Source organism: Ictalurus furcatus, chromosome 12 (assembly GCF_023375685.1).
Source record: "Ictalurus furcatus strain D&B chromosome 12, Billie_1.0, whole genome shotgun sequence".
Taxonomy (NCBI): Eukaryota; Metazoa; Chordata; class Actinopteri; order Siluriformes; family Ictaluridae; genus Ictalurus; species Ictalurus furcatus.
In genome coordinates, this window is record NC_071266.1 from 6,426,382 (window position 1) to 6,451,134 (window position 24,753).

A 24,753-nucleotide genomic window follows, 5' to 3' on the forward strand; every position below is an offset into this window, starting at 1 on the left:
TAACTTTATTTTGGTGAAGGTGAAATTGGGCAGGGCTATTTTAGGTGTAGGTGATGCAGGGCAGGGCTGTTTGGGTGTAGGTGAGATTGAGCAGGTGTATTTTGGATGTAGGTGATGTCAGGCAGGGCTATTTTCAATCATTTATTCAAGAGAAATATCAGTAGATGTGATATTCTTCTGTGAAAAAAGTAAGTACACCCTTGGCCTCAGAAGTATTGCCCCCTTTAGCAGAGATAACCTTTTGCGGGCGTTTTGCATAATTGTCCACCAGGCTTGCTGGAATTTTTGACCACTCTTCCATGCAATATTCTTTCAGTTTCAAGATGTTTGACGGTTTTCTTGCATGCAGTCGGTTAACGACCGACGCTTAGTAGTGCCTACTCAGCGTGGCTCAAGGTCCCTTTCCAGAACCTTCAAACTAACTGTCCCTCAGTGGTGGAATGAATGGAGCATGAGACAAGGCTTAAGTGGCTCATTTATGTTTTGATCATTTCCAAAGTGCCAACAGTCTTTACAAGCCTTAACAGGAATGGAGCATAAGACAAGGCTTATGCGGGTTTGATTCCCGGTCAGGGTATTGTGTTTTGCTCACCTCTGGCCAAATTAACATTTAAAAAAAAATGGCAACTCACACAGAGAAAGCCATCCTTCGAGCCGGAATCGAACCAGCGACCTAAGGATAACCACTATAAGTACCTACAGTCCTCCGCTCTACCAACTGAGCTATCGAAGGAATGGCAAAAGTTACTGTTGATAAGTGAGCTAGCAAACGAGACCAATTATCCATTTGAAAATGCTCTTTACAAGCAACGCGGCAAAGTGATTTAAGGAAACGCTAGACTGTTTTTTCTGGAGCCTATAAACGTGTTTGTCCATGTTTATATTCTCATGTTTCTGGACCTCTTCAATACATTTACTTCAATTAAGTAAATAGAGCATTTCCAAGTTTGCGTGTACACATTCGGATAACTTCCTTTACGTCAAAGCAATTTCCTAGGATGGAAGATTTGTTTGGCACGAGCTTGTTTGATGAATGCCAAGGTGCTTTCTTGCTCATCTGAATAGAGTTTTCTCTGCATTAAGACACAGGTTCATAGCAGGCTTCAACTTGCACAGGTAAAACCCCAGTGCAGGTCAAGTCCAGTGCCATGTTCTCTTGCGCATCATAGCAATGGTGCATGAGACAAGGCTTAAGTGCAATTCCTTGGCTCATTTATGTTTTGATCATTTCCAAAGTGCCAACAGTCTTTACAAGCCTTAACAGGAATGGAGCATAAGACAAGGCTTAAGTGCAACTCCTTGGCCAAGCGTCTTTTCAAGCCTTTTCTAACCCTAACCCTAAGCCATACATTATGTATAAGAAAACGTGATTCATCAGACCAAGCCACCATCTTATTGCGCCACGGTCCAGTGCTGACGCTCACATGCCTTTTGTAGGAGCGTTTGGTGGTAGACAAGGGCCAGCATGGCCAGTGTAGAGGCCACCACTTTCTTGGTTCTCGTCCCTGGTTGTCTAGTGGTTAGGATTCGGCGCTCTCACCGCCGCGGCCCGGGTTTGATATCTGGTCAGGGAATTGTGCTTTGCTCACCTCTGGCCAAATTAACGTTTTAAAAAAATTGGCAACTCACACAGAGAGAGCCATCCTCCGAGCCGGAATCGAACCAGCGACCTAAGGATAACCACTATAAGTACCTACAGTCCTCCGCTCTACCAACTGAGCTATCGAAGGAATGGCAAAAGTTACTGTTGATAAGTGAGCTAGCAAACGAGACCAATTATCCATTTGAAAATGCTCTTTACAAGCAACGCGGCAAAGTGATTTAAGGAAACGCTAGACTGTTTTTTCTGGAGCCTATAAACGTGTTTGTCCATGTTTATATTCTCATGTTTCTGGACCTCTTCAATACATTTACTTCAATTAAGTAAATAGAGCATTTCCAAGTTTACGTGTACACATTCAGATGACTTCCTTTACGTCAAAGCAATTTCCTAGGATGGAAGATTTGTTTGGCATGAGCTTGTTTGATGAATGCCAAGGTGCTTTCTTGCTCATCTGAATAGAGTTTTCTCTGCATTAAGACACAGGTTCATAGCAGGCTTCAACTTACACAGGTAAAACCCCAGTGCAGTTCAAGTCCAGTGCCATATTCTCAATTCCTTGTTCTCTTGGTGGATCGCTTCGCTTGTGTTTCTTCATTTGTAAGTCTCTTTGGACAAAAGCGTCTGCTAAATGAATAAATGTAAATGTATTGTAAATATACTGCCCATTTCAACCCCCCCCCCCAACATTTCAATGGGATTCAAATCAGGGCTTTGACTAGGCCATTCCATAACCCTCCATTTTTTTCTTTTTGAGACATATCTTGGTGGATTTGTGAGAGTGCTTAGGATCATTATGCTGTTGAAATGTCCACTTTTGGTTCAACTTCAACTTTCAGACAGTTGGCCTCACATTATCTTCAAGAACTCTTTGATTTGATGCAGAATTTACAAACAGCCTTGTAATCTCTATCGAGTGTGTCTGATAAGTTTCATAGCATGGTCTCTGTGTCTCAATTCTGAAAGTGTCTAGTTTGTTACGATGTACCGGAAACAGAATCGTTTTGTGTTCTTGGAATGTGTTGTTTCGACCATTCCTAATCACCTCGCCTTTTACCCTCACTCTCTCTCTCTCGGTTCTTCTTCTTCTTCTTTGCCTCTGAATAGAATAGACGTCTTTAGTTCTTATATCACTCGAACCTACGTAATAGATTTTCTGATTTTGTCTGTGACCTGTTCCAATTGTCATTTATCATTCTTTATCAATATTTCTGTGTGCATATATACTATGCTTTCTGAATATTAAAACTAAGAAGCTCAGTCGGTGTGACTTCTTCCTGGGCCCAGACGAGAGTGTCATGTCATGGCAAAGTATTGACTCCATTTCCCAGAATGCACCAGGAACTACAAACATGGCCAACAACTACAACTCCCAATGGAACATACAGACACTTCACCTTCTCCCGAGGACTAATCACACACACACCTGTTCCTAATCACCACACTACTTAAGAGACTGCTCATTCACAAGGTCTTCATGAAAAAATACGTTCATTTGCCATAGTCGCTGTATATTACCAAGCTGTTCCATTGTTTTGTCTATTCTGGTTTCGATTCTGCTTTGCCTTTGACGTTGATTTCTGCCTTACCTTCTCTAGCCTGTTTGCTTGATCGCCTGACCACTGCCTGTCTTTGTTTATGTCTTTTGCCTTGCCCTCTGGATATTATAAACTTCATTAAAGCTCTTAACTGCAATTGCATTCGTCTCAACCTCCATTACGTGGCAGAGAGGAAGTCAGCCAGAGCAGGGTTCAAATTTTGCTTCGTTAACTATTTTTGGTGCCCGTACAATGCTGTATACCTAATCAATAGTTTTTATTGATTACTTCTATAAACGAAGAGCTAAATCTGGCACAGCTTGTGAGTTTGGCTATTTTTAGAATGAATGCTGCTCTGCCTAATAACCTCCACATCACCTTTCATTGTTTGAGACATCAGTGCTCACACACACACACACACACACACACACCCGTAATGTCTCTCTTCTGAACCACGAAGCCTTTTGTTAAAGTCTCGATAAAAAGGACAGCGGGAATGTTTACAAGGTGTGCATGTGTGTATTATTTTAATGGTATGTTCATGTATTGTCGTAGTTATAATTAGTGATTTTAAGTTATTTTTATGCAAGTAATAAAACATGACTAGTGCTAATTTAGAGGAAATGATTCATCAAAGGGGTGCTGTGATGGTAACCCCCTGGAGTTGATTATTTTCATGTAGAAGCAGGTGTTGTATTCCTCTCATGCTACATGCAATTTGCAATTTCTATTCTATCTTATCTTAAAATGGATTTGCATTGCTGCACCAACGTTGTGGCTGTTTTCTTTTTTTACAACTGGTTTGTTTTTGTCCTTTTTCAGCCACCGTTTGATGGTGAAGATGAGGACGAGCTCTTCCAATCCATCATGGAGCACAACGTGTCCTACCCTAAAGCCTTGTCCAAAGAGGCTGTGTCCATCTGCAAAGGGGTGAGCACAACTATACACATAGATATGTATTTTGCTTTATTCTTTCTTGAGTGAGTGTGCAGACAGCCACCTGTAATGCTCACCTCACGTTTTTATGTTCAGAGGGAACACAAGTCACAAAACCACAGTTTCTAGATTGTCTTGAGATTTTTGTGAACATGCCGAGAAGGGCTAACAAATGGTCTGCGGTCAGTAGTTATATACCTACAGTTTGACCTATATGGAAATTAATCTTGATAAAATTGCCAAAGACTGTTTGTACTGTATACTGTATATTTAAAAAAGAAAAAAACTGGCAGCTCAGCATATATCAGATTCTCTGCATTGGGTTCTTTCTGTGTTGTCAGCAGGACCAGAATTAAATGCATACAATATAAGTAGATTATTACACGAGTATAGTGATGAATTTTTCTAACTCCGCCGTGATAAGTCCGTACATTTCTGCAGATTGCACTTAAATATCAGTTCAATCAATACATTTTATCGCTCGTGCTGTCCGCATGGAGCCGTCCCGTCTATCCATAAGGTTGTTTTTTTTTGTGTGTGTTGTTCTCTCTGCCTGCTAGGATTTTCTTCTGAGTAATGTTGTCACCTCCGCATTAGTGCCAAGAACGTGTAAGTTGTGAGTTGTCAGGTAAACATTCAGGAGGTGAGTGCCTCAGTATGACAAGCTGAAAGACTCAGAGCCCAGGGGTTAGAGTGTCAAAAACCTTGGTTCTCTACACCTCCTTCATCACACCCTTCATTTTCCACCTCTCAGAAGAACTCTCTCTCTCTCTCGCTCTCTCTCGCCACAGCATCTTGAGGTAGATAGATAGCGATCCATTCATCCAACACTGCAAGCCAGCAGTGACCTAAAAACAACCATCACTGACGTTTGCAATGGATAGTATAGTTTAAGCACAGCTTATCTGATTAAAAGTACAGTTGTGAGTGAGGTGTAGGACACTTAAGCATAATAATTAAACACAATCGACAAACCTTATTTACAAGATAACAATATGACTTATAACTAAATCTTTCACTAAAATTAGTATTTCATCCCCTGGGAGCAACATTGGAGTCAGTGGCTTCAAGTCACAACAATAGTCAGAACCTTCTGTTACTAAGCCAATAATTCATTATGAAGAGTCTTAATGCATTAATGATTATTGCGATGATGATATCAAATGGATGGATCTCTATCTGTTAACATCCCAAGAATGCAAAGGCTAGCTAATAAAATGGTAGAACACTACTGTTATAGATACTGGTAAAGATACCCTGTAATTACATGTATTATATTACAGTACATAATGTAGTATGTTGTAAGGGTATCGATCGAAAACTATCAATAAATAAAAAAATTAATGATACATGAAGAGTGTCCATGCGCAAGAGAGTCAGTAACATGCTCGAACTTTTGGCACGGCTTTACCGCCATAAGCATGCCCGCGGACCCCCTAGAGAGTCAGAGGTCCACCCACTCAAAATCCTGCGGGAAACACTACACAAGAACAAACAATAATTTACATGAGCTGATATGGTAAAGCTTTCAGGAAAGTCTTCGGGACAGAGGGCTTTTGTTCTGCAGTTTCTAATATAATTTTTTTTTTGACTTATATAATTTAAGCGAGAGAACGATGGTAAGGGAATGACTGTTTATAGCTGTTGTAGCATAAGTGATAACACAGAGCTCATTTATTTTGTTGATGTAAAGTGTACGACATGTTATTTAATACTTGAAAAAGTGGTATAAGATTAAACTGCTTCAGGACATGCTGTTATTGGAAAAGAAAATTTTGGGGTGGTAACAATAACTCCGCTTCACACCACCCCCTCATTGATTAATTTTCTATAGCAGCGTGCCCCTGTCGTTTTTTTTATTCCTTACTTATCTGATGGTTCATGTACAGTAAAATTACAGTCAGAGAGAGAGACAGAGAGAGTAAGAGAGAGAGAGAACTCTCTTTTTTGACTTTTTTTGTTTGTACTTTTTGATATTCCCCTCTGTCTTCTCCTTTTTCTTCTTTCTCTTTCACTCTGTCACACTCTACTTACCGAGATGTCATAAGGTCCATCTGTATTCATTCATTTGGATTTATTAAGCCTGAGCATGTGAGCGTGTGTGCTCATGCTGTATGACTCTTCTGAGTCCAGCTCCATTAATGGATACATAGTGGCTGTCAGAAGCCTGACCCAGAAAAACACGGCTTCGTGTGAGCCGTTGGAGAAAGTGCAGAAGAACTCGCGTCACTGATTTTGCTACAGATGTGGATTCATAGTGATGTTGAGTCATGTCTATCAGAATGGTACATTTTTTCAAAACCACTTAAAAAAGTTCATACAGGCTGTTCACAGAGATGTGGGTCTACCAGAGGCTCTAACGGACGGGTGTGGGGTTAACAAAAAACATAGGATGGGCTGACTTCAAAGATATAAGACTTACCGTCTTGTGTGTGTGCGAGTTAGCTAGTAACTAATAATTTAGCCAGGGTAGTAAGTACTAAATTCGTAACTTAGTGTATATTCAAACTAAACTCTTAAATCAAGCCTGAAAGTTTCAACTCAACTATTGTTTAAGAACATATTTCCATGTGGCACCTGAACCATCTGAACACATGAACACAATTAGAATTCTTTCATTTGTCCCAGTGTTCCCCAGAGGGTTTTCCTTTCCGACACTTGTGTCTAGAAATGCATCGTAAATATCTTTAAAAGTTTTAAAGCCACACTTTATCATCTACGTACTCTCTAAAGGTACAGAAGATATAGACTCTAGGGTACCAAGGTTCTTTGGATAAATAAAGGTACAGTGCGTTTCAACAGGTTCTACTTGAAAGGAACATCTTCTGCTGTAGAGTTTTCCCAGAAGCACAAACTGAAGAAACTTTCTGGAGTTCTAAGTTTAACCTTGATTTCTGAGAGTGCAGTCCCAAAAACATTTTGTGAAAACACAACCTGAGCCAGACCACCAACAAAGAAAGACTGAATAAAAACCAGACTCTCTAATAATCTCACAATTAGTATTACTCACGTCTACAAAGGTTATCCAAAGTTAAATTTTTCACTTTCAAGAAATTAATGGCAAAATGAATGTCTATAGAAACAACTCGCACCGGAGCTTGTATACTAGATGCCCCACGTAAACAGATTAAAAACGTTAGACACTGAATTCAGTGTTGAATTTTTCTGTGGGGAGACATTTATTTATCTGTTTTGGAAGGAGTCTCCAGTGTCAGCATGTAGTCATAGTCAAAAGTAAAGCTGTTCCTCGAGGACGGAGGGCTTTGCGGTTACTCTGTAACATGACAAGCAGCATTTTTAACTTCAAGAGAGAAAAAAGAGATGCTGGAGAGGGAACTACTGTTTATATCTGCTATAACATAAGTGATACCAGGAAATAACTTGTTTCACAGACAATTCACAACATTAAACATAACTATATATATATATATATATATATATATATATATATATAGGTATAAGAAGAACAAGGTACTAAAGGGCCTTTAGGCCAAAAGCTGCCAGTCTATGGGAAATTCAGCTGCGAATTCAGAACCCAAGCTTGACATTTATTTGAGAACTAGAGTCCAACCCAACCTTGTGAAATTGGGTTAGGTTCCAGTACCCATCTCAATCTAATTAAGTGCCCACTCATAGCACTTCTTTTATAAGAATTTGTTTCAGAGCCATTATTGGACTTGACTATGCAGCTCTAATAGCATATTTGGGTTTGTCCAGATAAATTATTACCTGGAGCTCATGCCTGGTACTCACTTCATTATTTTGCTTGGACAAAAATGGAAGGATTTTAAAAGCAAGCGAGGCATTTATCTATTCATTTGGCAGGCACTTTTATCCAAAATGACTTACAAATGAGGCAGTCCAAACACATATCAGAGAACAGCTTTAAGGGCTTCGTTTAAGAACTCAGCACAAACAGTCAAACTTGGAGTTTGAACACTAGGACACAACTTTAGATCCATCATGTCTTTGTGTGTGACTGAGAAGTGCTTTTCATTTATTAGCAGTGTTTTCCACATCTGTAATACACTGCCCAAAATTAAGCTCTGAACATACAGTAGATAAATAACACAAATACATTTTTATTACATTTGAGAAACAGATTGTTTTTTTGTTTTTGTTTTTTTAAAATAGTCGTTATTTAATTCTATGTTTGATTCCAAGAAGGATATAAGCAGTATTAAAGTTTTATTTGAATTTAGGCTGTTTTGTAACTTGTATCAAATGGCCTGATCAGCCGTTTAATGCATTTCACATTTCTTAAAGCTCCTGTCACCTTATACTGATGATTAGCTTCTGTCATGTATAAATTATTTACTATAAACTGTCAGTCAGTGAGACACTAGCCAATCGTTGGAGTCTGAGCTGGTGTATGCTGAAGAGAGTAGATAGCACTTTAACAGAGTGTTACACTGCATTGTAATGCAGCATGTCTCAGAGGAAGCACGTGATGCCAACCTTCTCATCTTTCCTATCATACAACAGCTACTACACCCCTCCCCCGCCCCCAAACCCCTCAAAAAAATAAAATCAAATAAAAAATTATAATAAAGTAAATAAAACAAGAGCACAAAATATTATTTGGCTTAGATTAAGTGGAGCGCCCACCGTACAAGTCTCTGTGAATTAGCTGTTACTATAGAAACCGTAACATATTAGAACGAGTCCATTAAAACATGTGATTTGGCCTGCAGTCTCCACAGCTGTCAGAGTTGCTGTTATAGAAAATAAAGCAACACCTAATCAGATTTGACAATTCAACAGTGTTGTATTACTATGAATAATCATTTAATCATATGTTCCATTTATTAATATCTGTTCTCACTTTGTTATACTGTAATCCGGGTGTTATCCTGCATGTAATGCTCTGAATGATGCCTGATTAAGGCATTGTGAGTGTCTGTGGGTGCTCAGCTGGAGAACTCCATTTTCAGCTCGGCTTTTAAACACGAGACTCCATGCAGGCTGAGAAAATAACTGTGAATTATCTAAGCTTGGTGCTATCAGTGGGGGAAAAGAGAGAGAGAGAGAGAGAGAGAGAGAGAGAGAGAGAGCGTGCTGTAGATATTTAACTATTACTCTGCTCTTACAGCTAGTTGCCAGTTAGTTTGTTACTAGGTCAGTATATGTAAAGAATAATTCATGATGGGGTGTGCTGTTGTAGGAAAGTAAATAACGACAGGGCGGTGTGAAGTGGAGTTACTGTGTTAAGTGTTTTAGTCCTCTTATTCCTCTTATACCATGGTGACTTGCCAACGATTACAATTTTAAATTAATTAAAGATCAACACATCGTATTGTGTTATCAGTTTGTAGTTACATTGAATGTTCTGTAACGTCCATGAACGTCCATCTTGATGTCGGGATTGGGTTGGGAAGGCGGATGCAAGTGCAGATTAGACAAAGACTATGAACATGAAACAAAGCAAAACAAAACACCTAGATACACATGGCAAGAATATGAGAACAACATAGGCTAAGTAATGGTTACAGTAAACAAAAGCTAGACAATTGCTGCGTCCCAATTCGCTTAATATCTTTCCTAAATAGTATCCGAGATTAAAATTAATGTGTCCCAAATCGCAATATGTTCAAATGAGTATCCCAAAGGTACCCGGATGGTCTACTATTTCCGGTAGATTTTTGAAGTGTGGATCCATGGACACTTTTTCAGCTAATCTTGCCGTTTGCTTCGCCAAAGTCAACCTGCAAACGTGACGGACGGGTTTAACGTCCTTGATGCATCTTCAGTATTTAAGTGTAAGAACTTTAATGCTAACCAAAGTTTTTTATTGCTCATAAGATTAATGCTTGGATGTTGTGTAAAAAGAGTACCATTTTAAATAGGTGTGGAAAAATAAATCAAGGGAATGATAAATCAAGTTATATAATATAAATTATGTAAGGAATAATTAATGAAGAAAAGCTGAAACGTGACGCGAGTTTGTTTATGGTGGCAGTGTGCGTAACTAGGTAACAGCGTTCTCTTCCGTTACGTGACATGTTAGTATGTACCACTAGTCAAAAGTATGTACTTTTTCTTCACAAGGAGTACATACTTTTAGTGCATAGTACAAGTAGGCGAATTGGGATGCAGCAAATGAGACACACAAACTCCAGGGCTGCATCCGAATATCCCTACTACCTTACTATACAGTAGGCGCAAAGCAGTACGCCAAAGGAGTACTATGTCCGAATTCTCAGTATTCATAAACCAATAAGCGAGAAATACCTGGATGACCTACTGCTTCCGCAGAGATTCTACACTATGGATGCAACGCACCCTGCACTATCCCATAAGGCAACAGTGCAGAAGAGCTGTCTGAATAAAAAACGCCGGATGGCAGCGCGTCGGCCTTTTAAGTCGTAGGTCACGTGACAACGCCAACCTGGCAGATGTAGTACATCCAGATTGTATTCATGCTACACATTTATTCTGAGCGGTACGTACTGTATCATTTGTCAAGTAGTAGGTACTGAATCGAATGCAGTATGTACTGTCACAGTATGCAATTTTGAGCGCAGCCCAGAACAGTGACACTAATTAGGTGAAACGGGAAATAGGTGCGGGTGATCAGTGACGCATGTGACTTAGTCATGTGATGTGCTGGGATAAATGGGTAATGTAATTCCGCATCGTATTCTGCTCTACCATGATACTTGCAGCCTTTCCCATGTTGAAAACGTAGAAGTTAGAGCTTTACTTCTGACTGTTCCAAAGCACTGACACTGGAGACTCCTTCCAAAAATGTTAAATAAACATCACCTCAATTGTTATGCACTGTTATTATTCATAAATCTGTTTCTGTACAGCGTCTGCCATACACATCCCTGTGTTAGTTTCTATTATAGAAACAATAATGTATTAGAACACATGCATTAATATAAACCTGTGATTCGCCTTACTACTGAACGACTGCATCTGACCAATCAGAATCGAGACTTCAACAACACTGTGGTACATAAACGTATATTAAATACGAACATACGTTATATGTGACTTGAGAGGTTTTTCGGTATACCTCACGCACTTCTCTGTGTCTCTCTGTTCTCTCAGTCGGTAAGGTTTTGCTCCCTCACAATGGTAGAAATTGCGCTCCTCTCAAAATAATGCAAGCACCGCTGCTTTATGATAAAAAAAGACATTACACATACTCTCTCAGTCCCTATAGCGATTTGTGTGTGTTTGTGAATGTAGACGATGAACTCAATACCCTCTAAGAGCTCCCGTCACTCAGAAACCACACGGCAATATGCTGAGTGGCACAGCACAGTAATTTAATCTCAGGAGGTATTTTTTATGGTTTCATATTGTGGTGTGAGTTCTGTTGAACTTTTTTTTCCATCCTGGGAATTCTGTGCATTAGAAGGGCGAGTACGCACTGGAAACGGGTGTGCGGGTACGCAGCAGACGTTGATAAATCCACTCATTTTAAATTGCCGAGCTCTTTCACGGCCACGCGTGTAAAGAAAAGCCCTCAAATCACCTCAGAACATCTTTGACTTAAAAGGGTGATTTTATGGCAATCTATTATTCCAGTTACATTTGGAAAACCTGTGAAGGTGTAAAGATCGGTTGCGCTGTGAGCTATATAAATGCATGTAAGATGTTTCATGTGTTATTCAGCTCCTACCTGGTTGGGAAATGTCAGACCTGTCTTAAATATGCCTGTGGCTATAAACCCTCGAGCACTAGCCCAAGCTTTAAAATAATTCTTTTCAATTGAAGATTTATCACTCTATATGATAATTCGCCGCCATGGTTTATTTGTCTGTTCCTTTTAATTGTTCTTGAAGTATTATTTATATATTTTAATTTTTTGTTGTTGTTGTTGTATTTTTGCTGTTATTCTAACTTTGAAATCTATTGTAATTATCTGAAATAAAAATTATAATCATAACAACAAAAACAAAAACCTCGAGCAGAAAGGATGGTCAGGAGTAGTTCTAAATATACACACATCTTCACGCATTGGAATAACTTATGTCTGATTCGGTGTAAACGTATTTAACGCCTTAAATAGGTACTCTGGGGTCTTATCACATGATGCGCTTGTCTTAAACCCAGATCAAACTGTACATAATACACATTGATAATCCCAATACATTGTAAATCGTGCATGGCCATGCTTGTTTGCATAAAGAACAACGCCCACAAATTCCCATATATGGTAAACAACTTCCTTTTAGAAAGCTCGCTTGCGGTGCTGCTTGTTGCAAATGTCCAAGAAGATGAACTTCACTGCCAATAAATTAGAGATACCGTTGCACGAAGTATGGAAAACAGAAGTGGTTTATTTTGTACTTTCGAAATAAATACAAAATATATATTTTAGATTTTATCGCTACTAGTGGGTGCATTGTATTGCCCCAATTACATTTAGAAAACCAGCGACTGTGTGAAAATCTGTCAATATTGTCATTTCCACGGCTATATTTGAAAATTTGGCTCATAGTTCGTTGGGAAGTGTCGGACCTGTCTCCAATTTCTCATTGAAATGGGGCCATGGGAAAAAAAAAACCCAAAACATTTACTAGAGATCAACAAAAATTGCACTGGGCAAACAAACTCGACCGATGAGCAAAGCTGTGTGGGTAAAATCTTAAAGCAAGGCATCATCCCATTCAATCTGTAGATTTGTTTTTGAAGACTTGAAGATTTTTCTGTTTACGATTTTCCTCATTATGCTTATTATTTCCTACGATTTTCCTCATTATCTGTTTACCCCACGATTACACTCTTCTACCACTAGGGGTTCCAGCATATGTATGATCGGGAGTGTACGTAAATATATGCACTCTACACTCTACATATATCTACACTCATGAACTTGATATATCTCATTCTATGCATAGACACATACAGATTATGCACAAAACTATCTAAAAGAAAACCTGAAAAATTTGTGTGAAAAAATTGCATGACATGTAATGGTATCTGATATCTGAGCTGAGACATCAATTTTTATTATCAGCGAAACCTTATTAAATATGTTTCCTTCGGCAATATGCCTCTCTCTCTGTCTCTCTCACTGTCTCCATCTCTCTCTCTCTCTGTCTCTCTCGCTCTCCCTGTCTCTCTCACTGTCTCCGTCTCTCTCTCTCTCTCTCTCTCTCTCTCTCTCTCTGTCTCTCTCACTGTCTCTGTCTCTCTCTGTCTCTCTCTCTCTCTCTTTCTCGCTCTCCCTGTCTCTCTCTCTCTCTTGCTCTCTCTCTCTCTGTCTCTCTCTCTCTCTCGCTCTCCCTGTCTCTCTCACTGTCTCCGTCTCTCTCTGTCTCTCTCTCTCTCTGTCCCTCTCTCTCGCTCTCCCTGTCTCTCTCACTGTCTCCGTCTCTCTCTCTCTCTGTCTCTCTCTCTCTCTCGCTCGCTCTCCCTGTCTCTCTCACTGTCTCCGTCTCTCTCTCTCTCTCTCTCTCTGTCTCTCTCTCTCCCTCTCTCTTGCTCTCTCTGTCTCTCTCTCTCTCTGTCGCTCTCCCTGTCTCTCTCACTGTCTCCGTCTCTCACTGTCTCCGTCTCTCTCTGTCTCTCTCTCTCTGTCTCTCTCTCTCTCTGTCTCTGTCTCTCTCTCTCTCTCTCTCTCTCTCTCTCGCTCTCCCTGTCTCTCTCTCTCTCTCTCTGTCTCTCTCTGTGTCTCTCTCTCTCTGTCTCTGTCTCTCTCTCTCTCTCGCTCTCCCTGTCTCTCTCACTGTCTCTCTCTCTGTCTCTCTCTCTCTCCCTGTCTCTCTCACTGTCTCCGTCTCTCTCTCTCTCTCTCTCTCTCTCTCTCTCTCTCTCTATCTATCTATCTTTCTATCTATCTATGCCTCTCTATGCCAAATAAAATGTATTAGTAGAAACTGATATGGACCCATAGGGATGTCTGTACAGACATCAGTATATACAGAGTAGGGATGTAACTGAATATGAATGCATTATTCCGATGGAATGTGTGTTCTTAACGACTACAAATACAGCTACAGATAGGCGGAACTGGGGTCCCATAGGACGAAACAAAAAAGGTGCATGTGCGCAAGATTTTTACTTTCATGCATAGCTTGAAAACAAAGCTCTTGGGAAGGGTTGCCAGGTTTCACCAAAATTCCCATCCAACTACATTTCAAAAACTGCACAAAAAGACTTGAAACTTTCCCAAAATATACAGGCATTGGACACGCGAGCTGCATTTTTGTTAGTTTTTTCAGTCTTTGTGTGGGGAAACAAGTTAATAGTGGCGTGCATGCATTTCTATTTGAATTATAGAGCCACTGCTCCATATATTCCACGCAGACCACATAATTTGCACAAGGCAATATTTCTCTGCTGGGTTCTCCAAAAAAGTAATCATTTATTTATTGGAAAAAAAAATTAACATTAACATTCATTGGGCCTTGTTTATCAGTGACTATGTTTACATGTGCATCCAATTCCGTTTAAGGTCTCCTTTCGGGTTGTGACCATATTCCGATACGATGTTCATATGTGTACATTAATCAGAGTATTCCTGTGTACATGGTTGTTGTGTGTATTTTCTGAATTAAGTTTTTACATGCAACAAATTTCCGATTAAACAGGCATATTCCAAGCTATAAAATACACAAGCTATAAAAGTACACACGCTATAAAATAAACACACAAGCTATAAAAGTCAAGCAACTTTTTCTGATTTACAGTATATGATATGATCAATTGAGGATTGAATTGAATCTTCTTACGCGTAAAGTTTTTTTTCTGAAATTATGGGATTTTCATGCATACCAAATTTCTTGCCTAAATGCATGTACAATCAACTTCTAAAATAATCCATTCATAGCCAGCTTGATAAATGAGGCCCATTGTGTGTGTTTCTTGTTCTTAAATGATCGTTCTAGAAAAACTTCCCTGAAAATCAGAAAGTCATTATAATGAATTGTCACTTAAAGGAACCCATTTTGACTCCCAGTAGCAGCTTTATAGTAGATTCCAGTAGCGTGTCTATCAAATTTTTGGAATATAACAAACCCAAAAACTAAGTAAATGTAATAAAATATTATTATGTAGTGATGGTTGTCAACTACAAACAACAGTTTCCTGGTTTTGGAAAGACACTTATATGAAAACTGAAGGAAAAAAAAAAAACATCTTCTCACCTTCAACTGCTTTGATTTCCAGCAAATTTCTTAACATGTGTAAATATTTGTATTAACATAAAAAGAGTCAACAACTGAGACATAAACTGAACAAGTTTCACAGACATTTTGATGAACAGAAATGGAATAATGAGTCCCTGAACAAAGGGGCGGGGTCAATATTAAAAGTAACAGTCAGTAAGTGGTGGCCAGCAGCTGCTCTAAGTACATCTCATCCTCATGGACTGCACCAGATTTGTCAGTTCTTGCTGTGAGATGTTCCTCCACTCTTTCACCAAGGCACTTGCAAATGCTTGATCACATGGTTACATGTAATTTTCCACTGCAAGGACAATCCGCTGTCCTTCCTGTCCGCCAGTAGCACAGTCTTAGGCGTCTTACGTTACAGACATTACAGTTTATTCCTCTGGACACATCTGCAGTCCTCAAGCCTCCCTGCAGCAGGTCTGTGGCATGTTCACGCAGGTGAGCAGGAACCCTAGACATCTTTCTTCTGGTGTTTTTCAGAGTCAGTAGAAAGGTCTCTTTAGTGTCCTACGTTATTGTAACTGTGACATCGATTGCCTACCGCCTGTAAACTGTTCGTGTCTTAAGTGTCTTAAGGACTGTTCCACAGGTGAATATGCAATAATTGTTTGTGGTTCATTGAACAAGCATGAAAACTTTGTTTAAACCCTTTCCAATAAAGATCTGTAAAGCTTATTTGGATTTTACAAAATTTCCTTTAAAACACAGTCCCCTGAAAAAGGGATGTTTCTTTTTTTTTTGCTGCGTGTTGCTTACAAAGTCAAATTAGACAGAGGATAAAAAGCTTTCCAGAAAGTTCCACAGTTCTTCTGGTTCAGGAGTTGAATGAAGTTATGTTCTGTACAATTCTATTTGTTGTTATAATCTCGTAATGAAAAATCACTTCTTTTTCCTGAAGCCCAGTTTTTTTCAGTGCTTATGTGCTTTAGCAGTAGAGTACACTATATATATATATATATATATATATATATATATATATATATATATATATATATATAAGATGATGATGATTGTCCTGTCCTGTATCCCAGCTGATGACAAAGCACCCTTCCAAGCGCCTAGGCTGCGGTTCAGAAGGTGAGCGGGACGTGCGCGAGCATGCATTCTTCCGCCGCATCGACTGGGAAAGACTGGAGAACAGAGAGATCCAGCCTCCGTTCAAGCCTAAAGTGGTGAGTGGAACAAACACACACATGAGTACACATGTAGAAGATGTGCACATGCACTGAGGCACAACTTTTTTTTACTGTCGGAACTAGTGTAGGCTAAGTAATAATTGAACTAGCATTAATTAGTGTTAGGAAAATGCAGTGGTCTTACACATTGTTGTAGTTTATTTAACTATACCCGCATGTCCAATTGTGTTTTATTATTTTTTTTATCATGTTAGCAAAAAAAGTAATTATTTAATATATGTAATATAACGACAGAGTAAAATGTTTAAAATGTTTAAAAAAAAAAAATCTGTGTGTGTGTGTACGCTACTGGCAGCAGTCTGTCATGGGTATGTGGTCAGTGTTTCTCGGCCCATAAGCATCTGTCTCAGTGACAAATGCAGCAATCGAAGAAAAAGCCAGCCATGCCAAAATGAGGTCAGGTTTGAGTTGTGGGTCTTTGTGACCTGATTTCCCATAAAGCCACAGTACAGGACTCGCTTTAGTCTGGAACATCAGCACGACTATCACCTGGAGTATAGCATACATGTTTTTTTTTTCTTTACACTGAGCGACCCAGAAGATGCACACAGACGTCATCGTCATCATTTCCAGACGTCTGCCGTAATATAGTCGTGCTTAGCGGTAGGGATGAAACGGTTACCGGTTTCACGATAAAATTCCCTGACGGTTAGTATTACCATGTTACATTTAATTATCATTAAAACCGTGTACGATTATCGCTATTGATAAAACTCACGATAAAAGCTGTCCACACACACCCAGCATGAGTCTGATGCAGGCACAGCATGCAGCGTTGTTTTTTGAGCGTGAAAAAACACTACAATTAAAAACCGAACTCGTCCGCTCAATTCGGCATGAGCCGAACGAGTCGGCGTCGCAGCACAGATCAGCAGGAGTCAGATTTCATTTATCACGTGACGAAAATGAGGCGAGATGGCGGAAGATTTGGTTTAATATAAGCGAGTCTGTCATTGTACTGTTTTGTTGTTGTGTTTTTCATTAAGAATAATAATGAACCCACCATTCAAGCAAGTGCCGCTAAGTCGAATGCGAAAGTGGAAAAAGCGCACGGGCGTTCATAAGCCATTTAAAAGCGAGGGGGGAAAAGAGGGAGAAGCGCCAAAGCAACTTTCTTCTAGCAAGCTCTGCAGACAGGGTTACCATCTTCTATTAAGTTTCCCCTCAGCATTTTTATAAAATCCAAACTATAACCGCACTTCAGATTCGGTCCTCTTGGAAGGTTGGAAATTCTCCCAAGCGCCGTCACTTCCTTCCGCCATGTTCTCCAACTGAACTAAATGATCGCAGCAAGCCTAGCTTTATAGTCAAATATAACACCTGTTTAAATGATTTCAGCGTGTGTATCGGTACTTTTTGTACATTTTCAGCACAATACCATGATAATACTGATAACGGTGATAGTTTTGGTCACGATAATCGTGGTAGGAAATTTTCATACCGTTACATCTCTACTTCCTCTATTTCCTCATTTCCAACAACATTGTGCTGATGCTAGCACCTGAACCTCTGCCTAGTCACAAACCTACGTGACTCTACTTTGCATATACAGTGCCTTCCAGAAATATTAACCCCCCCACCTTTAGATTCAGTGCCTTTTTGCTCTTTAGACGATGGGAAAATCTACAGTAAGTTAAAAAAAAAATTGTGAACCTCCACAAGTCTGGCACCTCCTTAGGAGTAATCATAGTTATAGCTGCATTTTACACCGTTTTTAAACATGGTGTATCTCTTACTCCATAGCTCTCAGTTCTGCAGTGAGTCTAAATCCCTGTTCTCACCTAAAATATAGATCATGTGTCAAAATATATGTGTCGTGTCAGAATTGGTATATCGCTTTGCTTGTATTTTTCTCATTTGTAAGTCTCTTTGGATAAAAGCGTCTGCTAAGTGAATAAATGTAAATGTAATGTAAAATCTTACTCAATTCAATGGAAATATCCGGCCATATCCAAAGTGTGCTCAGGTGAAAGTAAAAGGTGAATTAAATTTCGTTTGTCATGTTTTCTTGGGAAATCTAACTTTTATTACTTACCTAAAGTTGTTACTGTCAAAGATGTTCCTTTTAAAGCAAGCACACCATTTTGCACTTGAAAACATCACTCAGTCTTTGTAAATTTGCTGGTCATATTCATGACTAATCCTATGTAGTTTGATAGTGGATTAATCACAAATAAAATATCATGCAAATAACCGATATTTACCGTTAGCTAGAATTTAACTAATTATGTAAGAAACAATGCTAGTCTAACTGGATATTAGCAAAGAAAACAGGCTAACATAGTTAAATGTTAGCAGTTAATGTTATGATATTAGCTACAGTTACCTCATCATGCTTTGTAAAATTATATGAAGTTCATGCTTTGCAGCTGAGGTAAATGAGAGACCTTATTTTATACGAGTCTTTACTTACTTCGGCATATTGAAAACTTTACCGAGGTAAGCCCAGTGGCTCTCATCCTCAAGTTCAACACTACAGTCTGCAAATATGTGCTACAAGTTGTGCGGGTACAAACTGGGGACACGAGACAACCTGTGCCATAAAACTGACTGGAGGAATTTATTGATGCCAAACATTTAGATCCTTCACGGAGTGCATAAAATCAAGCAAAGCTCATTTTGGGTTGAGCGCAACAAAGCAAACTAGTATAAACTAGAAAATGAATGGCCTCCTGTCACTTTCTAGTGTGAATGCTGGGTAACAGATACTGTATCTTCCGCTGGATAAAGGTGAGTGGGTTCAGGTGTGTGTTGAAGCAGATAGAGCTGGACCCGAACCCAAATCTATTTCGGCTCAATACGACCTCATTTTATTTTTTATTTCTCAGACGTTTGCTGGCAGAGTGCATGAATAATTGATTTCTATTATTCGGCTTTATAATAAATATAAATTGGGTGATTATCAGGAACTCAAGACTTGCGGCACACACACTATATACAAGTTTAGGAATGGAATTACGCAGTGACCGAAAAAGTGTTAAACAAATCAAACTTATTTTCTGTCCAAATTCTTAAACGTATGTTTGATTTCACCCGGGAGGCTTTTCTTAAAGTTCTCAAATAGTCTGAGCTCCTCACTGCTTCCCCTAATGTCTAAATGAAGACTACTTCAGTTCATTTTAAGTAAATACTATTTACTGTAACTAAAAATTACTTATTAAAAAAAATACATTTGTGTATGCGTCTATCGATTTCCTGTCTTCAGGCATGTGTGTTTATACTTATTTATACATGTTCTTATAGACATACAGTATTGTGTAAGTGTGTTTGTGTTAAAATCACATAATACTGTACTAACTAGTATGTTTGCATGTAATATATGAATACTGCCATGGTACATAGTTTAGTAGTATGTATACTGTAATTGGCATTCTGTTTACCATGTATAGTATACATACTAGAGGTGTGAGTGGGACTGTTTCTTTTTCAGAATAAGAATCACTTTACTGTAAGTTGTGCTCACAGGAATTGGTTTTGGAATTGCAACGGGCTGGAGCGGTTACGTATCTAGATTGCTATGCTGCTATTGCTATGCTGGTGACGTGTGGTTCGGGAGGTGATGGACCTGAGGTTGTTGCTTGGATGTTTGGGTCCAGCAGCAATTTCCTAAGCTCTCCTCTATGTCCTGATGGTGTACAGGTCCTTGATTTTGGTGTGTCCATAGCCGATGACCTTCTTAGCTGAGTGTACCACTTGCTACAATCTGGTCTTACCTCTATTACAGTCTGATCCAGTCTGTAAAGAAGTCAGTGAGCACAATCTCTATGATGGCTCGTACAGTCTTTTCCATATTGCTTGAGAGATACTGAGCTTCCTGAGCTCCCGAAGGAATTCTGACCCATCCCACTCACTCTCACAGTTATTACTGTTTGCACAATAATTTCTGACTAATCTAGTTGGTTCTGTTTCTCAAAATATAATCAAACGAGTTATTTAAACTAGCGTGTCCCAATGCACACCTATAATACAAACTGCTTGTTACTGTGCCTGCTTCTTTGTATTTAGTACTTGTGGGTGGCATACTATTTTGTTATATGATTTTGTGTTATAGCATGTGGATTTGGTAGTAACTTAAACATGTTGTGTTCTGTCAGTGGGAACAAAAAGCTCTATATCCTCGGTAAATAGCCAGAATATCATTGTCTGTGCAACATCAGTAGTTCTTCTGCAGGTGCTGGGAGGTGGTAGCTCAGTGGTTACAGCATTGGACTTCCAGTTGGAGCGTTTTGAGTTCAAATCCCACTGGGCCCTCGAGCAAGGCCCTTAACACTCGGTTGTATACAGTAAATGTGAATAATGTGAGTTCCTCTTGATATGGTTAAATGCCGTAAATGTACTGAAGGGTTCTATGTAAGTTGTTTTGCAGTAAAAGAGTACTTAGCTACAATTGGTTTAAGCCTCTTTGCAAAAGTTTTAACCTAATTTAGATGGTATATTATTTATTCTGGGCGCACGGTGGCTTAGTGGTTAGTACGTTCGCCTCACACCTCCAGGGTCTGGGGTTCCATTCCCGCCGGGGCCATGTGTGTGCGGAGTTTGCATGTTCTTCCCTTCCTCCGGGTACTCCGGTTTCCTCCCCCAGTCCAAAGACATGCATGGTAGGCTGATTGGCATGTCTAAAGTGTCCGTAGTGTATGAATGGGTGTGTGAGTGTGTATGTGATTGTGCCCTGTGATGGATTGGCACCCTGTCCAGGGTGTACCCCGCCTTGTGCCCCATGCTCCCTGGGATTGGCTCCAGGTTCCCCCGCGACCCTGAAGAAGGAGTAAGCGGTAGAAGATGGATGGATGGATGGATTATTTATTCTGAAATGGTTCTGCACTCGCCTGCATCGCGCAGCATTCAACTGCGATGACCATGTTACTTAGGTTTATTGGTGCTGCTAGCCAACTGTTATGCAATCCTCATGTCATCTGACAACCTCACGCTTTCCAGTTCCCAGCTAGCTTACTTATTTGTAAAATGTTGTCCTTCTGTATAAGTTTCAATCAACTTCTGTTAGTCTGAGGTCACTGGGCAAAAGCCTAACACCACTCTGCTACTGCTACAGCACTTGTATCAGTATGTTTCCTCGAATATTGGCTTTCCAATGGAGTCATTTACCTTTGATGTCTTTCTGTATGCTTTAATGGACACTCCTCTATGGGGTTAATATGGCAGATTCTTAAAGTCCCGATAGATCTGAGTAATGTCGGTTCTTCACTCGCGGGGGTTTGCGAAGCAGTTATGAATTTGGATTGCTTTCTTGTGGCTTTTCCAGACATGAGAGAGTGCCAAAGAAATATCTTGTACAGATTAAGAAATGGACTCAGATGAAGTCATTTATCATACTAAGTAGTTTCGAGTGTCCTTGATGTGGTTAGCTGGATGTATGTGGTTTAGAAAGAGAGAGCTGGGTTGAAATTGGGGCAAAGCTTTGCTTTCTGCGACAGTCACCAGACTACATACATCTTCATGTCTGTTTGAAATGTTGGAGTGATTTCATTGCCTGTAGGCCTAATAGATTGGGACTGTAGCTCTATATGTAATGTATTGGCAATAGACTAAGAACAAAACAGTTACTTTTCTTTATTTACGTTTTATTAACCTTTTTTTTTATTTATTTGAGCTATTTCTTGGGGAAAACTTTTCATGATATTCTGTGAATTATTTATTTCTTTGCTCATTCATTGTTTTTGTTTGCTTGTTTAGTTTTGTTTGTAGGTTTTGCTTTATTCACTCTCCAGAAAGTAACATACAGTATAGTCTGTGTGTAAAGTGTAAAGTTTACTAAGATATTCGTTTAGTAATGCATTTTTTCGTATTGTTACAAATCATTACATGGGCGTTTTTGACCCGAAAAGAGCACAAGTCCTCTGCATCCATCTTTGTTTAGATATATCTTGATATAGTGTTGAAGTGTTACATACTTAACGCCCCTATGTCATCATTTACTTATTTTTTAAATTCCACAATTTTTTCCCCCCAGTTTTTATAGATATTCCAACTTTTCTACCACAGCCAAGTGAAAAATCATTATATGTGATATTTAGTCTACTTAAGAAAATTGTTAGGTTATTTTTGTTCACATTTTTGAAAGGAGCTGACTGTAATCCATCAAGTTAAGTGTTTCTTGTCAGTTAGTTGGAAGCACAATTGACAGCTCGAGATTATTGGCTGCTGACGAGTCTGATGCAGGCCTGATGCAAAAAAGAAAAGCTAGTGGAGTGAAAATTGGTATTTTATGGATTCTGTCAATGAATGCAAATGAGTGAGTGTCTCCATTTATAGCTCATAGCCTTCAGTGTGTGTATGTTAAATACCACTGTATTGTATCGTATATATTTAGTGTTACCTACTTGCTTTTTCCTCACCTGATCTACCCCAGCACATGTTTATTATGTAAAGTCACAGGGAGATGGTGCAATGATGAAGTGTTCTGCCACTTTTCCATTTCAGTTAAAGCAATTAAGCTTTTTCTATACAGTATTGACCCGGAGTCAGTCAGCTAGAGAAAACCGTTAGACTATTTAGACAAGCTGAAGAAGGCTAAATCAGGCTAAAGGAAGCTGCTCTTAATAAATACCAGAGCATTTCCAGATATCCAGACCCAACTGATCTTTTTCTCGGTTTCTCGAATGATCATGAGTAATATTTTTAGTAATTAAATACAGTAGGGTCTAAAAGTCTGAGACCACTAACCAAAAAAAGCTTCTATTTTATTTCAACAATTTTCATTACAAATTATATTATTGACAAACAAACTTGAGTGAAAAGTAATATCTTGAAATGCTGTATTTACCTGAATTGCAGAGTTTCTTAGTATTTGGTACATCTCTTTTTTTTTTTTTGCCTTAATTACAGTGTGCACTCGAGCTGGCATAGAAGTTTGTGCAAAACCTTATGATCCATTTTAGATCAAATCCACCCGAGTGTTGCATTTGAACACACGCTTTAATTAAAGAGATTATTCATGACGAAATTCTGACCTTTTGTACAAAGCAGTTACATGATCAATATCACAAATTTGAATTACATTTAAAAAAGGGATCTAAAATAGTGCGGAGTCTTCATTTGAACTGTTTTTACCGATATGTGAATTGTTTGCTCCGACCCCTCCCCTTCCCATCGCCCTGCTCACCAGCAGATAAACATGATACTCTACACACAGTAACCCAACAGTGTCCTGACTAATCTTATAACAGACTTGCGGCGATAAAATAACTCGTGTATACTGATTAAAAACATCTGATTAGTCAATTTCCATTCCGCCGGCACGGTGGAACGCCAGTGTACTGCAAGAAAAGCTTAAACATTCAAGATATTGAACATGTGCTTTCTTTGTTTTAAATATTTCAAAACTCTAAAACCTTCAGTTTATTTTCAATTTTAAATGAAAGGAAAATATGGTTTCAGACTTTTGGACCCCACTATATCATATATAATGTGCATTTCATTTAAAATTGAAAACAACAAAGTAAAATGTTTTGTATACAGAAAATTGCTAGTTAATGGGTGCTACTGGGTTTTAGCTCAATGGTATACTTGACCTATTGCTGACCTATTGAACTAGCTTGAGGATATTGGTTTTTAGAGAGAGTTCCGGATAAAGGCGCCTGCTAAATGTTGTAACTGTAAAAAAAAAAATAAAAAATAGAAGTGAATAATGTTCCCAGAAAAGCTCTTTAACAGTTGGCAGTGTTATCTGTAAACATTGCAGTTGTATCATGGGCATTACAGTGCTTTTGTCAGTTTGTTTATTATTTTTTGTTTATTTTGTTGTTTTATTTGATTGGTTGTTGGTTTTGCTCGCTAATCATTCACAGAGGTTGCTGTTTGGTTGGATGGTGTTTTTGAATGTGTAAAGTTTCACATTGAAAAAAATAACTTTTGCAATTTTAGTTTTAAAAAATTACTTTGGTTCATTTTCACCTTAAGGTTAAAACCTACTCTTTTGCCTTCATTCACTAACTCAGTCCTTCTTTCACTCTCTGTTTCTTTCGGAAGAGCCTGACATTAACACAAGTGACTCAGATTCAAGTCACAGCGACCGTGTCATTATTGGCTTCGAGATCTGGATAAGGTCGTTGAAACCTTGTTATTATTTGGAATTACTGACACAGGCGGTTTTTAGAAATGACTTCAGCTCCAAGGCTTTTTGCCAATCTTTCTTTCATTCCCATCCATTGTCATGGACGCAGAAAGGAAGGAAGGAAAAGCGTCAGTTATTTCTGTCTCGTCTCCAGTTCCGAATCTTATACAGTCTGGCAGGTTCACAAAGAGAGAGCCATCTCAATTATTGTGGTGTTTTGCATCTTTCATTTAATCAATACTTCTTTCACGCTTCCCATTCTGATTTTTCTTTAATTGTA

General features: G+C 39.0%; 1 protein-coding gene and 2 non-coding genes across 3 annotated transcripts in view; 1 reads left to right on the forward strand and 2 right to left on the reverse strand.

The window, feature by feature from the left end:
* prkcaa (protein kinase C, alpha, a) overlaps positions 1-24,753 on the forward strand; it is a 193,874-nt gene that overhangs the window by 164,112 nt on the left and 5,009 nt on the right. Inside the window, exons 15-16 of the mRNA XM_053637310.1 lie at positions 3,961-4,068; positions 16,238-16,378. Coding sequence (XP_053493285.1) covers positions 3,961-4,068; positions 16,238-16,378 — 249 coding nt within the window. The remainder of the gene's footprint in view (positions 1-3,960; positions 4,069-16,237; positions 16,379-24,753) is intronic.
* On the reverse strand, positions 646-733 carry trnay-gua (transfer RNA tyrosine (anticodon GUA)). Its single transcript is given in 2 exon segments — positions 646-681; positions 697-733. It is a non-coding gene; the product is annotated as a tRNA-Tyr (tRNA).
* On the reverse strand, positions 1,643-1,730 carry trnay-gua (transfer RNA tyrosine (anticodon GUA)). The gene is given in 2 exon segments: positions 1,643-1,678; positions 1,694-1,730. It is a non-coding gene; the product is annotated as a tRNA-Tyr (tRNA).